The sequence below is a fragment of the Perca fluviatilis genome, chromosome 17, assembly GCF_010015445.1.
Source record: "Perca fluviatilis chromosome 17, GENO_Pfluv_1.0, whole genome shotgun sequence".
NCBI lineage: Eukaryota > Metazoa > Chordata > Actinopteri > Perciformes > Percidae > Perca > Perca fluviatilis.
The window spans coordinates 16,080,790-16,096,210 of NC_053128.1; the positions used below are offsets into that span (position 1 = coordinate 16,080,790).

General features: G+C 40.2%; 1 protein-coding gene across 3 annotated transcripts in view; it reads left to right on the top strand.

The window, feature by feature from the left end:
• atp2a2b (ATPase sarcoplasmic/endoplasmic reticulum Ca2+ transporting 2b) overlaps positions 1 to 15,172 on the top strand; it is a 31,467-nt gene extending 16,295 nt beyond the window's left edge. The window contains exons 6-24 of one of the 3 annotated variants that reach the window (XR_005636598.1): positions 290 to 370; positions 1,092 to 1,177; positions 2,240 to 2,395; positions 2,554 to 2,695; positions 2,869 to 3,035; positions 5,871 to 5,959; positions 6,195 to 6,297; positions 6,516 to 6,647; positions 6,795 to 6,914; positions 7,247 to 7,465; positions 7,639 to 7,762; positions 9,019 to 9,230; positions 9,455 to 9,675; positions 9,829 to 10,031; positions 10,748 to 10,833; positions 10,942 to 11,075; positions 11,403 to 11,520; positions 11,727 to 13,807; positions 14,172 to 15,172. Coding sequence is in view for 2 of the 3 variants with exons in the window: in XM_039778762.1 (XP_039634696.1) it covers positions 290 to 370; positions 1,092 to 1,177; positions 2,240 to 2,395; positions 2,554 to 2,695; positions 2,869 to 3,035; positions 5,871 to 5,959; positions 6,195 to 6,297; positions 6,516 to 6,647; positions 6,795 to 6,914; positions 7,247 to 7,465; positions 7,639 to 7,762; positions 9,019 to 9,230; positions 9,455 to 9,675; positions 9,829 to 10,031; positions 10,748 to 10,833; positions 10,942 to 11,075; positions 11,403 to 11,520; positions 11,727 to 11,999 (2,666 nt within the window). In the remaining variant the exon portion in view is untranslated. Of the gene's footprint in view, positions 1 to 289; positions 371 to 1,091; positions 1,178 to 2,239; positions 2,396 to 2,553; positions 2,696 to 2,868; positions 3,036 to 5,870; positions 5,960 to 6,194; positions 6,298 to 6,515; positions 6,648 to 6,794; positions 6,915 to 7,246; positions 7,466 to 7,638; positions 7,763 to 9,018; positions 9,231 to 9,454; positions 9,676 to 9,828; positions 10,032 to 10,747; positions 10,834 to 10,941; positions 11,076 to 11,402; positions 11,521 to 11,726; positions 14,113 to 14,171 lie in introns of those variants that run through there. The other 2 variants (XM_039778764.1, XM_039778762.1) reach the window with 2 other exon arrangements.
• Positions 15,173 to 15,421: the final 249 nt, after the last annotated feature.

A 15,421-nucleotide genomic window follows, 5' to 3' on the forward strand; every position in this document is an offset into this window, starting at 1 on the left:
TATTCCCAAGACTTGGTGTCTGTGTGTGTTGATTTTTTGATTGTTTGTTAATTGTGCTTATCTTAAGGTATTATCTCTTCATAATAACATGCTCTAATATGTCTTTGTACGTGTAGGACATTTACATGGCTGGATACAGTATTTGATCAAATTCGAACACCACCTATCTGCTTTTGTTGCTTGTATTGTACAAAGTACCCATCCACCAGTAGTCATGCCATTTACAGATGCATTTAAATTGTAATGAGGTACTTAAGTATGTCCTGTGCTTTGTTATTTCTGTCCACAGTTGGTGATAAAGTGCCAGCAGACATTAGGCTGTCGTCTATCGTGTCAACAACACTGAGGGTAGACCAATCAATTCTTACAGGTAAAACCATTTTTTTTATTGTTCATCCCATTTTTGTATGTGAGCTTCTATCTGTTCATGTGTGTCTCTGTGGTATGATCCATTACACCTTATTATACATTTTTATATCTTTTGGGTACAGCTTACAAATTAATATATGCATCACTTGTACATAATTTTCTTCTTCCTTTTGATGCACTTGCCCTCATTACACCCTGTTATGGCTGCTCAGTCAAAACAAAAAGAAGTTAGTGTGATGTGGTTGAGAGGAAAAGTAAATTGATGAATAATGGACAGCGGTGTAGATGGAAAAGATTAGAAGGGGAGATGGATAATGCACGAGAGAATAGGTTTATGTGAATCAAGTACTTAAGTCGTTTGTCTTCCTCTGCTGCCTTAATTGGAAGCAAATTCCATGGGATATTTTAGTGTTTCAGCTATTTTTCCCCTCTCTTCCCTTCCCCATTCATGGCTATACCGCTTTTCAAATGCTCCCTGTCTAACTTGGAACAGTGCAGACCTTGCATGGTTGATTACATGCGCCGACATACCCAGTGCAAGCACACATCACATATGGGTTTTAAAAGGAACTATTTGATAATTGTCAGGCCTGCCCAGTCAGCAAAGCCTTTTCCACACATATTTGCCCAAATTGTCAACCATGCATCACAACTTTTCTCTCCTGTGTCGAAACTTTCTCACTGCTTCCCTCTCCCATATCCTTTGTTTCCTCTTCCTGCAGGAGAGTCTGTGTCTGTGATCAAACACACTGACCCTGTACCAGACCCGCGTGCTGTCAACCAGGACAAGAAGAACATGCTCTTTTCTGTGAGTGACTCACAAGCTCATTTTAGTCTGTTGAGTAATATTTTACACTTTTTAGTATCTGACTACACCTATTAGGGCAACAGTGTTCTGCTGTCATCCTACTACTCATCCTCCTGGTTTTTTTTATGCTACCATCCCTCTTCACATCCATTTCTTTGAGAGTGATGGCACTTTTGGAAAATAATAATTTATCCATTTATATTTTTACTTTATCCATCTCATACATGCAAGAGAACATACAATAACAGTGCATGACTAAACAGCAGAAGTGCCCATTCATCTAAAATTACATTCCATTTATCTACAAAAGAAATAGTCACATTTGCTTCCATGGCAGCTACCACTGTTTCTAAAATCTGTTTAGGAGCGCAATGTATCGACTGGCTGCATGTTTACACATGCTGCATGTTGAACCTCCTCTCTGTGACACATGTCTCAGAATGGTTGTTAAACTGGTTTTACCCCTATGCCCAGAAGCATAATTAAAGGGTTTATCCATTATTTTAAATATATTTTTTGATTTTTGTGTGAATGTAATGCTGGGGACGCCATATTAATTTGGATCTTAAAGACACAATAACCCAGACGAACCGATCGAAGCAGCAGTAGACCAGCAACTCCTGTTTTCTGCGAGGCAAAATTGATTACATTTTTATCAAAGGAGTCTGGTGATTTCAAAGTGGGCGAGAAGTACTGCTGTGGACAGGGGTAGGGTAGCAGAAAAACATTTTAGCCACTTAAATCTGTATCAGTTTAAGTGTACGCTATATTCAGAATATTTCCACCGACTATGGAGAAGTACCTCATACAAACCCACTTCAAAAACATAACATTCAGTTATTCCCAAATTCAGCACAGTTAACGCTGACTCAGCTAATGCTAACATTCACATTATTCATAACCTTATTGATTAGGTTACTGCGGTAACCTACGTCACTGCTTTTTGCCAACGGCTGACTGCATTTCTATTTGAAAAACCCGAAAAGGATGCAAATGGAGTCGACCTTTTAATGTGTAATATGTTTTGCTTTCTACTCTTTGCTTTTCACTTCTCCTCCATAGGGAACCAACATTGCAGCTGGTAAGGCTATTGGTGTGGTGGTGGCCACTGGCGGCGCCACAGAGATTGGCAAAATCCGAGATGAGATGGCAGCAACGGAGCAGGAGCGCACACCACTGCAGCAGAAGCTGGATGAGTTTGGACAGCAACTATCAAAGGTAATTTGTTAAGTTACTTTATTCTCTCACTTGGTTTTTCTTTTTATTACAAAACAAAAACAACCTCAACTATTTCTGTTTGATAAAAGTGTGTAATGTTGATTTCAGTTAAGTGTTGCTATGATCTTTAAATGTAAACTAATGTTGTATGATTCAAGGTTATTACACTGATCTGCATTGCTGTGTGGATCATCAATATTGGACATTTCAATGATCCTGTCCACGGAGGCTCCTGGATCCGAGGTGCTGTCTACTACTTCAAGATTGCTGTGGCTCTGGCAGTTGCTGCTATCCCTGAGGGTAAGCTGGGGAGCCACACATGCAGCTTTTCCCTTGACATGATTGTTGCTCTGAGAGGTTCCAATGCTGTGCCATTGCTGCTACTATTACTACTACTCTAAATTCTGTAACTGCTTATCTCCTCTACCATAGGTCCTAATTCTCTTTTTGGTTCGGTTGCAATTTGTCTCCAGGTCTGCCTGCTGTCATCACTACTTGCCTGGCTTTAGGAACACGGCGCATGGCCAAGAAGAATGCTATTGTCCGCAGTTTGCCGTCTGTGGAGACCCTTGGCTGTACATCTGTCATCTGCTCTGACAAGACCGGCACGCTGACCACCAATCAGATGTCTGTGTGCAGGGTAAGAGAAGAGTAAACCGTGGCAGGGACAGAGGAAAGAAGCCTGACTTTCTTGGAGTTATTCATAAATGTGATATAAATACACACCATGTTCTAGATGCAGAATAGAATTGCATTTGTTTTTATTAAAATGGATTTTGAAGGGGCCAACCGAGCCAGCTAAGTTTGGCATTCATAGTCTGTGATATTAAACAAGAATTCACAACTTCAACAAATTAGAAAAAAAAAAAAAAAAAAAAAAAAAAAAAAAAAAAAAAAAAAAAAAAAAAAAAAAAAAAAAAAAAAAAAAAAAAAAAAAAAAAAAAAAAGAGAGAGATCGATCATTACCTCTTGACTTAATTAATTTTCTAACAACAAAAATGTACTAGTCGGTCTCAGCCTTCTCATAGACAATTGAAGTGAATTGTATCTGGCTGTTAGATGTTTCAAAGTTGAATGTTTATCTAATTTAATGGCAAACATCAAAATGTATATTCTATTTCTATTAATGGCAGCCTATTAACCTTCAACTTTCAGCTCCGTTCACTTAAAATGATGTTTACATTGTTAGCTTATCTAAGAACATTTAGACATAGTTACACTGGTTTTATAGTAACCAGTGTAAATAGTTACTGTGTGAGAGTGCCCGACAAAGCTACTAACTAGTTCACATTATATAAGCACAACAAAAGTCTTGTATCATTAAAGAAAACATAAATTATCAGACAGGACATGCTCAATGTGTGTTACTGTATGAGTTGATTGAAAGGGAATTGCTGATGGGGCAAGTGAGTGAAATTAGTGTTCTTTTTTAACCTTAGATAGGGATGACATCAGGGAAAATATTTAAGTGGCACACCATAGTATTTAAGCAGAAGACGCAGTGGGCCCTTTGGAGTTGAAGCTGGCAGTGATTTAAATTGAGTTATCCATCTCTTAAAAGCTTGCCTCCGAACGTTTTCTGGACCCTGACCTAATTTTTAGGTACCAAAATTCTCGTGAAACAAAAAAATTGCATTCAAGTTGTTCAGTGAATCTGAGGATGGTGTACACATGGTGTCGAAGTAGAGTTTTAACAGAATAGTTGCCATACATGGAAATAGTAATGTGTGGCTACTTTCCTGACATCTGAGAACTTTCAAGTGTGAACTTTCAACGGAGACGTAAAGAAACCGTTATGGACCTTTTTTTTTTTTTTGATAGTGGGGATTTATTGAGCACTAAGCACTACTGATGTTGAATGGCTAATATGGGATAATGAAGGATTTAGTTTTACACAGGTCGAGATGAAATACGATTCAAAATTTACAAGTTGTGTGCGTATTTATTTTTCCATCCCTTATGAGCATGAATAACTTCAGGTCATATGAACTATTATCTATTTACTGTCTATTTTAGTCTTACAAAGTACGTATGATTTCCCATTTAGTGTTGCTTTCTACCTCATTTATTTGACATTGTATTTCTCCTTCCTGCTATGTCCCTCCATCTTTCTCAGTGCTATTCCTCAGCCCTTTATCTCATTGGTCTTCTGTTTCCCTTTTCCTTTCTTCCCTTCTCATTTGACTCTCCTCCCCCTTCTTGTTCAGGCAGCATGCTGATCAGTATGCAGTAGTTAGTCACTTGCAGCAGAACCAGCAGTAGAGTTGCATAACTGACCTTGTGTTGAAAGATTCTTTCTCTCCCCTGTCAATTTCCTTTTCTGTTATGTCAATATTGTGTTTAAAAATTTTGAAAGGCCTCATTTTGGAGACTGTAGGATGCTATTCCTAGCTGTTTGATCATCGCTGACAGACGCTTGTGCTTGACGCATGCAAATCACTCCTGTCCGAATAGGGCAGTACTAAAGTTTAGTGCCCTGAGTGAATTCAGTTCCTTACTTGTTATTGTGTTTTGAATAGGACTGCCACTGACATCATCACTACTTTTGTAGTCTTGCTGGTGCCTGACGGGAGTGCAGCCATAATGCCACCTCATCTTTTTTTTTTTCTCCAGTTATTTCTGTTTCATCCCTCATGTATCTCTGTCCTGCCCCTCTCAGTTTTGGGCAAATGTGGTGCTTTTATGTAAGAATGTGTAATGAGTGAATGCATACCCTTGATGTCTATGGTAACCGTTTGAGTGTTGTCTGACTCAAAACCTCTATTGTGTTTTTTACCTCTTTGCTTTTTTTCTGTTATTTGACCTTGGTTGCTGATTTCAAAATATCCCTGTCTTTATATAAAAATGAACTGCCTCTCATTTGCATGGGGAACCAAATATTAATATAATATGGCTGTTTTTTGTGTGTAAAAAAAAATGTGTCCCTTGAACTTTTAATTGAAAAACTTTCAATCTATTTTATGACGATCCTTAGTAAACCAGACACTGTAACCAGTCTCCTTTCCCGAAGGTTTCGATACTCAAGGTCAAACTATTTCCGCCTTAAATTGATTCACTTTTGTACACTGTATTCATGTAGTGTGACTGCACACGGGAATTCAGTGTCTGCCTTGCTGTAAGATGACATTTATGGACCCGTTCCCACCAGAGTGCTCAGTGTCTGCTTTGGCTCACCATTTCATTATTATACTCTGCTTTATGTTCAAGCGGACTCATGATATGAAGGTTCCTTTCCTGTGGATGGTAGTCTGCTGCCACCTGCTGGATGCAGTGTCCTTCACAATCTCAGCTTTTTTGCCCATCTTTACTCTTGGCATTAAGACCTGAATGTATAATGGAATGGCTACAGCACTTAAAATGTGGCACAAAAATATTGTTGCAACTTTAATTTGGGCATTTACCCACAGAGTCAACATATAGTGTGACTATTCATTTAATAATTAATAGTTTGTCTTTACAATGTTTGTGTTTCTAGATGTTTATCCTTGATCAGGCAGAGGGTGATCACTGCTCATTAAAGGAATTTACTATCACTGGCTCCACATATGCCCCGGATGGAGAAGTGTGAGTATTCATTCTCATACGCGTGTGTGCTATAAGATGAAAATAATGTATCTATAACAAAATAAATCTCATAACTTAAAAGCTAAGGTGAACATTTATTTTAGAATGCTTTGATTTCTACCATGTGGGTCTCAACATGTTACAAATACAAACCCCTTCTCCACCTTGGTTTTTCATGAAATTCTGCACAATTGGCTCACTTGTTGCTTCCTGTCTACATCTGTCTTTTGTTTAGGTACCATGATGGCAAAACAGTCAAATGTTCCCAGTATGATGCCTTAGTGGAGCTAGCCTCTATCTGTGCTCTCTGTAATGATTCCTCATTGGACTTCAATGAGGTTGGTATTGAATCTTTTTGCAAGTTAACTGGCACATAATCCTTAAGTGCTAATGGGGCTCTGTTGACAATGCCTTGTGTGTGTGTGGTGTTGTGTGTGTGTGTGTGTGTGTGTGTGTGTGTGTGTGTGTGTGTGTGTGTGTGTGTGTGTGTGTGTGTGTGTGTGTGTGTGTGTGTGTGTGTGTGTGTGTGTGTGTGTGTGTGTGTGTGTGTGTCCAGACCAAAGGTGTGTATGAAAAGGTGGGTGAGTCCACAGAGACGGCTCTCACATGCTTGGTGGAGAAGATGAACGTGTTTGATACAGATGTCAAAGGCCTGTCCAAGATTGAGAGAGCCAACGCCTGTAATTCTGTATGTAACCTTCTGTTATTCAAAGTAATTTCCTTGCAATAGAAACCAATGTTCTGTCCTTTATTCAAATAAGAGGAAACAAACCAAATGCAGAAAGACTAACAAACTTTTAAAATACAATTTCCATTGTGTTCCACAAATCTTTAGGTAATCAAGCAGCTGATGAAGAAAGAGTTTACACTGGAATTTTCCAGAGACAGGAAGTCCATGTCTGTGTACTGCACTGCTAATAAGGCCCGGTCCTCTGTTGGCAAGATGTTTGTAAAGGTAAGAAACACACAAATAGAGAACTACTGTAGGATATAAATTGTCCAAGGCTGTGACATAAAAAAACATGACATTACTGGTGTTGACCAGCTTTTTTCTGGAAGTCTATCCATGCAATTAAAATAAATGCTTTTCATTAACGTGATAGTACTATTACTACTGATCATCTTAGAGAGAGTCTTTTTTTCATTAAAGCATACTAGACATTTTGAAAAATTTGTTTCCCAAAAATGTTAGAAGATAAAATGTTTTTCTTGATGAAAATGTTTGTCTTAGATACTGTTTAGACCACCTCTTTGTATCTTCATTCTCCTGTTTGTACTTGCTCATAGGGTGCCCCTGAGGGAGTGATTGACAGGTGCACACACATCCGTGTAGGCAGTAACAAGGTGCCCCTGACCCCTGGCATCAAGGAAAAAATACTGTCGGTGATCAGGGAATATGGCAGTGGCAGAGACACTCTGCGCTGTCTGGCTCTCGCCACCCGAGACCAGCGCATGAGCAAAGACGAGCTGGTGTTGGAGGACTCCACCCGCTTCATTGAGTATGAGGTGAGAGCCGAGCAGATTGATATGGTCGATGGTTTCACCTAAAGCTTCGGTCTCACTTTTGGTGGCTTCCTTTTTAAGGTGTAACATTGTTGGCTCTAAGTGTCTGATGGTTATAAGTGCCGATAAGCAAAAAATAATTAGAATGTTGAATCCATTTTTCTTTTATCATCCAGACTGATCTGACATTTGTTGGCTGTGTGGGCATGCTGGATCCTCCCAGGGCAGAGGTGGCAGCCTCTATTAGACTCTGCCGCCTTGCAGGCATCCGAGTAATTATGATCACTGGAGACAACAAGGGTATGTAGAGAACGTTGCATCTGCTTAGAGAGAAAACTGACTCAAATCATTATAACTTTTTTACGATATTCATTCTAATTTGCAAGAGAACATTTAAACACACACACACACAGAGGAAAATGGCCACATATTAGCCTAGAAATCTAGACACACCCTAGTGGCAGCAAATTTATTTTGCAGCCAGGGGGGTCTAGGCACTCTCCATTGACTTGCGAGCCAATCACATCGTGTATAGAGTCGGTGGGTGGGGCTTATGGCTGCTGCTGGGAACAGCGGTCTTCTGGAAGACTTGGAGTTATGGCCAGGACACATATAGCCGACGGGTGACCGTTGACAGAAAACCCCGTCGATTTGATCAGTCGCGTCCCCGAGGTCCAAAAAACTGCCACAGAACAGACCAAAAAGAGGAGAGGAGACGTAATACATCTCCATAACAGCAGGCGGCGCTAATCTGTAATGTTGCCCAAGAAATGAAAACCGGCAGCTGATTGGACGAACGCGTCACATGGGGTTTGTTTTCTCAGGAAATTGAAAGCCAGACTGTCATGGCGGCCGTTCAGAATATGATCTCATATTGTACTAAAATAGTTCACTGGAACATGTTTCTGAAAACATTTTAAGCGAGAAATAGGCCATGCAGTTGCTGAATCTGTCTTCATTTCAGCTCAACAAAGGTCAGTTTAAAAGATTTTCATCAGATTTTGAGAGAGTGTAGTCACCTCATTCCGCTCGACATTTCCGGGTGAGTCCCGACTGCCCTGCCGCCGACCGAACATGTCAGGTCGTCCAAAATGAACGCCAACAGCCCCCCAGACGGACAACTGCACGGGACACACCGAACAGATTTGAGTCACTGACCTCGCCAGACTGTCCCACGGCCGATAATCGGCCTGATGTGTCCCGGACCTTAAGCTTTTCTTTGAAAAAAGAACAAAGAACAGCACAGAAATCATTCTTTAAAAAGGAAGATGAGTTCGGAGTTTTGCCGACCGGATATGGCAAAAATTTAATCTATCAACTAGCTTTGCTACCTTCTTCGTTGCTCTGCCTGGTTGTAGCGCTATCCTATTACGTGCAGAGGGAATTTGAAAGACAACCGTTTATCCCGCCCCTCGGATTGAGCTCCGTCAATGGTGAGTTCCCAGACCCAACATCTTGATGTGGATCTGGCTTGTCAGGCTAGCCACATATAGGTCTGCATACTAACTTGCATTCCAGGAAACCCCATGAAGTAAATGCTCTCATTTGTATCTTAGGGACGGCAGTGGCTATCTGCAGACGTATTGGTATTTTTGGAGAGGACGATGATGTTTCCAGCATGGCATTTACTGGCCGAGAGTTTGATGATCTCTCTCCTGCTGCTCAAAGAGACGCTGTGGTCAAGGCCCGCTGCTTTGCCCGTGTTGAGCCTTCACATAAATCTAAGATTGTTGAGTATCTGCAGTCCTATGATGAGATTACAGCTATGGTAAGAAAAAAGGCCCTGTGTGTATTTACCTATTCAAAGTGTGTTTGGGACCTCTGGCATGCTGATAAAACATTACTGTCTACCATCAGTTGGTTTATTCTTTTTTAAACATGCACAGTTTCCTCCAAAATAACATGTTCTTTTAAACTTAACCATATAAGATCAGTTTATAATGCACTGTAAAATATTTCTTCATAATTTCCTTGTTTTCACTCTTCCTTCAGACTGGTGATGGAGTCAACGATGCTCCTGCTCTAAAGAAGGCTGAAATTGGTATTGCCATGGGCTCAGGCACAGCTGTGGCCAAGACCGCCTCTGAGATGGTGCTGGCTGATGACAACTTTTCCACCATTGTAGCTGCAGTTGAGGAAGGCAGAGCTATTTATAACAACATGAAACAGTTCATCAGATACCTCATCTCTTCAAATGTGGGCGAGGTTGTCTGGTAAGGATGACTGGTTTATACACTCAGAGACACACTCCATTCCCTGTACAACTCAATGCCTCTGAAATAAACACACACACACACACATCGATCCTACCTTAACATCACACAATTTCTTTTACTCTTTCATAATCGTGATACTTTTGTGTGTAGCATCTTCCTGACTGCAGCTCTGGGGTTCCCTGAAGCCCTTATCCCTGTTCAGCTGCTCTGGGTCAACCTGGTGACTGATGGTTTGCCTGCCACTGCTTTAGGCTTCAACCCACCAGACTTGGACATCATGAGTAAGCCACCACGCAACGCCCGTGAGCCCCTCATCTCTGGATGGCTCTTCTTCAGATACCTAGCCATTGGATGTAAGTGGTTAAGATGATCTGGCATTTAATGAGCACTACAGGCTGATCTTTTGTTTCCCTTATTATACAAAAGTGCTGGTAGAATACTTTGGAAAGCATCAACCATAAGCAGCCAATCATACACTGGGACAGCTGGTATGTCCACCTATTCTGTATCCACGACGTTCCACTTCTGGGATGTCTCCGGTGCCGCAGGAAATTCCGCCGGATGCATGTCTTTTTACCGATGTCAGTTTCCTTCTGCTTTCTTTGTGTTGGAATTTTAAACTCTAGTCGATTTATGAGGACTATAGTTAACTGCCCCTCAGATCTCTGCAGGGTAAATTGAGACAGCTAGACTATCTGTCCAATCTGAGTTTTCTCTCGCACGACTAAAACAACTTTTGAAAGTACACGGTCCACCGAAACAAGTTCCTTCCCGAGGCTATTTGGCAGTGGCTCTGTGCTGAGCTTAGCGCCGCCAATGACAATTGTGATTGGTTTAAAGAAATGCCAATAAACCAGAGCATCCCATCCCGGAATGCTATGTGGGCTAGCCAGACCCTCCTCCGCAGCGCCTCGGAGGATGGTCTGGCAAAGCGAGACTAATGTCCACCTAATCAATGCAAAATCTAGCAATTAGCTTGCTCAAATCTGCCACATTAGCCTGATGTGAAAGTAGTGTTAATGTAGGAAGTCACTTGAAAACGCGTCATCTTTTTGGTTTGTGTCACCAGGTTATGTTGGGGCGGCCACTGTTGGTGCTGCTGCCTGGTGGTTTGTTGCTGCTGAGGATGGTCCAAGGATCACCTTTTACCAGCTGGTATGAATTACAGCCAAACAACTACAATCATGCTAATTATGCACACTTCAACTCACTAACTTAATTGTATCTGCAGTTAGTTTTAATCTGTATTTTTTCTTCTTATAGAGCCACTTCCTGCAGTGCAGTCCAGACAATCCAGACTTTGCAAATCTAGACTGTAAGGTGTTTGAGTCCCCTTACCCTATGACCATGGCTCTGTCTGTGCTGGTTACCATTGAGATGTGCAATGCCCTGAACAGGTTAGTTTGAGCAAGGTATCCAGCAGCAGGTCCAACACGGTCAGAAAGATTGTTTTTAGTCAGGAGAAACCAATAAAATGTCTCCAGAAAATGCTCTGTGACTATTTTAAGATCTTTACATTTTCCATTGTTATTCACTGCTGGCCTCATTGTTTTATTAGTACTTCTGTGCTTCATAACCCTGGTCTATATCTCCATTTCCACTTTCACACTCAACCCATGTGTAAACGTACACTGCAGTTTTTGTAATTACTGTCTTGGATGTCAGTGAATGTTTTTTTTTTTTTTTTTTAACAAACCTGTCCATTTGTCTTTGTTATTGCTTAGTGTGTCAGAGAACCAGTCCCTGGTGAGGATGCCTCCCTGGGACAACGTGTGGCTGCTGGGAGCCATCTGCCTCTCTATGTCCCTTCACTTCCTCATCCTCTATGTGGAGCCTCTTCCAGTGAGAACTATTTCTTTTACTTTGACACATAGAATGGGATAATGTGAAATGAGGAACGGAAGTAGTGTTGTCATGATACAATAATTATTTCTCCTGCTGTCAAATACAAAGCTAAAATGGTGATCCAGTCTGCTGTCTAAACAGTGGAATGTGTACCACGCAGACTGAACCACAGTTTGACTTTCGTTTTGTGTGCTTTTTTTCAGATCATCTTCCAGATCACCCCTCTGAATATGACACAATGGCTGATGGTGCTCAAGATCTCACTGCCTGTTATTCTACTTGACGAGATTCTCAAGTTTGCCGCCAGGAACTACCTGGAGCCCGGTAAAGAACTGGAGAAGCCTGCCAGCTGCAAAGGCTGCTGCCTGTCTGCATGTATGGAGGGCATCTCCTGGCCCTTCGTGGCCATTTCCTTCCCTTTGGTCCTCTGGATCTACAGCACCGACACTAACATGGCCGACATGTTCTGGTCCTGACTGACTTGAGCACAACCTCGACTTTTCCATTTCCTCCCCACCCCCCCCACCACCATCACCTCCCTCTGTCCTCTCCCTTTTCCCTCTCTGCCTTCCAACATGTGATTAGCTTGCGTGTGTGCGTGCGTGTTTGTAGAGTTAGCGCGTGTACTTGTGCGTGCCTACCGTGTGTGTGTGTGTGTACGAGAAGGACCAACTTTAACATGAAACGTAACAAATAATATATGTTAATATTGAAAAGTCACCTGGTTTGAGTTGGGATAGGATTTTTGAATGGGTGAGGCTTTAAATGCGAGTGTCAGAAGACCATCACTCTAGTAGTTGTGTTGCTGGTTTGAAAGAAAATATACTGTTTTTTTTGTTTTTTTTTTATTATTATTGTTGTCAATATTGCCTTTAAGGTTTATATTTTTAAATGATTTGGGGAATATCAGTTGTCTTATGTCACTACAGTAACAACAGCAAATAGTTTTGTTTAGCTTCCCTCTTCATGAAAAGAAAGTTAAGATATCCGAAATCAGTTGATCTGTACAGAGATTGAATTTTATGCAACTTTTTTTTTCTAAATGACTTTGTCAATTGTTTGATCAGCGTGGCTTAGATATACCGCCTTCGTTTATTTTCTCATGTTTACCATTGTGTCTTCAGTATAAACTCAGAACTCTTTCAGAGAGGACAAGCTCCGTGTGGCAGACGAGGACTGGGAAAGGTTTGGGAGTGAACAATTGAATGCTCCGCTTAAACAAATGAAAAAGATCTTGAAAAACAAAGCCGCATGTCCTGTGACCAAGCATGAACTGTATGTGGTTTCTCATTTCTAATTTAATTGTATATGTCCCCCGCCCCTCAAGTATAAATTAACCTCATGGATGTTTTTTTTACTACAATGATTTGAAAATAAGCCAGTTTTTCTGCACTGGGCAGAGCACAGCTACCTCAATATGATAAAAAGATATGTTTTTTTTGCTCATCTCTAAATGCTTTTCCTAAACAGTCTTGCTAAAGCGTAACATTTGAGGTGTGCCCCTATTTGCTTGTGCAGAAAAAAAGAACATTTCCCTTCCCTCTTAACATGTTTAAGGATATATTTTGTTTGTATTGATTTTTGACTTTCATTAACTTTATTTGTGTTTTGCTTTGGAGATGGAACTGAGTGGGGGTGATGTATGTTAATTACCATCTCCATAGCGTTTGATTCAAAGGACCGTAATAATAAAATCTGAAGAAAAATTACTAATACAGAAAGGAGTCCAAATGAAATTGGATTGCGATTAACAACCCAAAATGTTTTTTTTTTACTTCAAGAAAAAAAAAAAATACCCTCATAAACCCTTTGAATCAAAGTGTTTTCTGTCTTCATTTAATACGATTTTAAGGCCAATTGTTATCAACGTTCTTCATATCCAGTGAGTTGTGTGTGTGTGTGAAAATCATTTCAGACCTATGAATGCTTCAGTGTCTTTAGTACAACATGACCGGCAAAGAGATACAGCAAAGCAGATCTTGTGAATATTTTGACTCTTACAGGCTTTAATATTTAGAGGTTTTCGTTTGTGCTGGGATTAGCACACTTTGTGGTAGTGTGAACATGCTGGATCAGAGGCCATACAGTCAACTGGACTAATCTTAGACCACTTAAGCATTATTTTATTATTATTTTATTTTATGTGTAAATTTCCATGTGATAATTCTAAAGCATGTTTTTTGGGGTAGAAGCCTGGGTTTGTTTGCACTGAGTGTTTGTGTTCCACTTAACAACTGTGCGCTTTTCTTCCTCAATGCCTTCCATTGGCTCACCTGTCACTAGAGTGAGTATCCATTTGCTTTTTTTTTTCACACTACTAAAATACAAATTAACTACAGTAGAATCTAATAAAACAATAGGACAGCAGAGACTTGACAGAGGAACATTCCACCATTAAATTAAGAAGCATTTTGGGGAAATGTTAAAATATAATTCATGGGTTGCCAATCCATACAAATAAAAATTGATTAGACGTTGATGTTGTCCACATGCCACTATGTTGTGAATGTCACTGTGTGCTGTTCTTTGCACCGCTCTGACACTTTCCTATATTCACAAAACCAATAAAAAAAAAGAACTATTTTAAAACTGGTCATGAAATGTTTAATAGTGTTTTTTACTAATGTAGTTTCTCTCTCCCTTTTTAGGTTGGCTCTCATAAAAGCGTTGCAAATTATAAGAGTGGGCTCAGAGGCTGGAGTCGTCCTACTCTCCAGCATGTGTGCTCACTAATAAGTTCACACACCCCAGACACGACGACCAGCAGTGTACCCTTGCACAGACAAAAAGGACGTTTTTACAGTAATAAGACCAAATACATAACTTAAAAGTGGTTGGGCTGGAAAACAGTTACCTTTGCCCTAATGCACCACAACCCACACACACTTCTTAACATACTTATACCTCTGTGTGCAGATGCTATATCAATATGACACTATTCCAGTTTTGTGTGCAGGGAAGCGTTCAATACCCTCAATGTTCCTTCTTGCATGAAGAACTTCCAACTTCCATGTTAGCTTGTCACATAGATAATCTTTAACACTGGGTTGAATGGTCTTGGCTGTACATCAGTGTACAAAACATTCATGCATGCGTTTCCAGCTGTATGTAGGCTTTGCAATTTGTATTTATAGATTATAATGTATAATACTCTGACATTAAGATGGATATACCATAGATATGTAAATCACTGTTTTTATTGTAACGGTGTGGGTAATTTGCACAATATTAGACATGGAAAAGTGATTCATGCTGAACTTGACCGTGCTCTACTTGAGTTTTTTAACTTTAATTTCCCCCTTTTGAAAACTACTGTAGGCCGATCACTGATCCATTTACTTTCTGATGTAGTCCTTTGTAATGAGGACAACAGACTAACACTTTGATTCATTGGTAATCCTGTAGTACAGCAGTGTTCTTCTGTTGCCTCTGCATTACTATTATTATTATTATTATCATGTATCTTTACCAACTGCTGTAAAACTGTGATCTAAGGTGAGGGGGCGTTTGCAGTCCCCTCAGCAAAACCTGGTTGAAGAACAATATTAAGCATATGTAAAAAGATGATCATTATTGATTACTTAATAATGGTTGTACATGCATTACTGAGGTTGTGGTTTCAGGTAAATAAAACAATATAGTATTTGAATTGTGTCATTTTGCATTCTTGCATGGCCAATGTGATGTTCCAGTTTGACACAATTACAGTCATTTATAGGATTAAAAACATCCATACCACTGGGTTAACAGTTTAGCAGAGAACTACACTGAGATTGTTTAGGTGGGGAAGTCGGCGTAAACAGAGCAGCAGCTGTGTTTAAACTAAAAGAAAAAAAATCAGACACACATACATACTCCACTGAGTGGCAGTGTTGGGTTAAAGATTAACCACATTCAT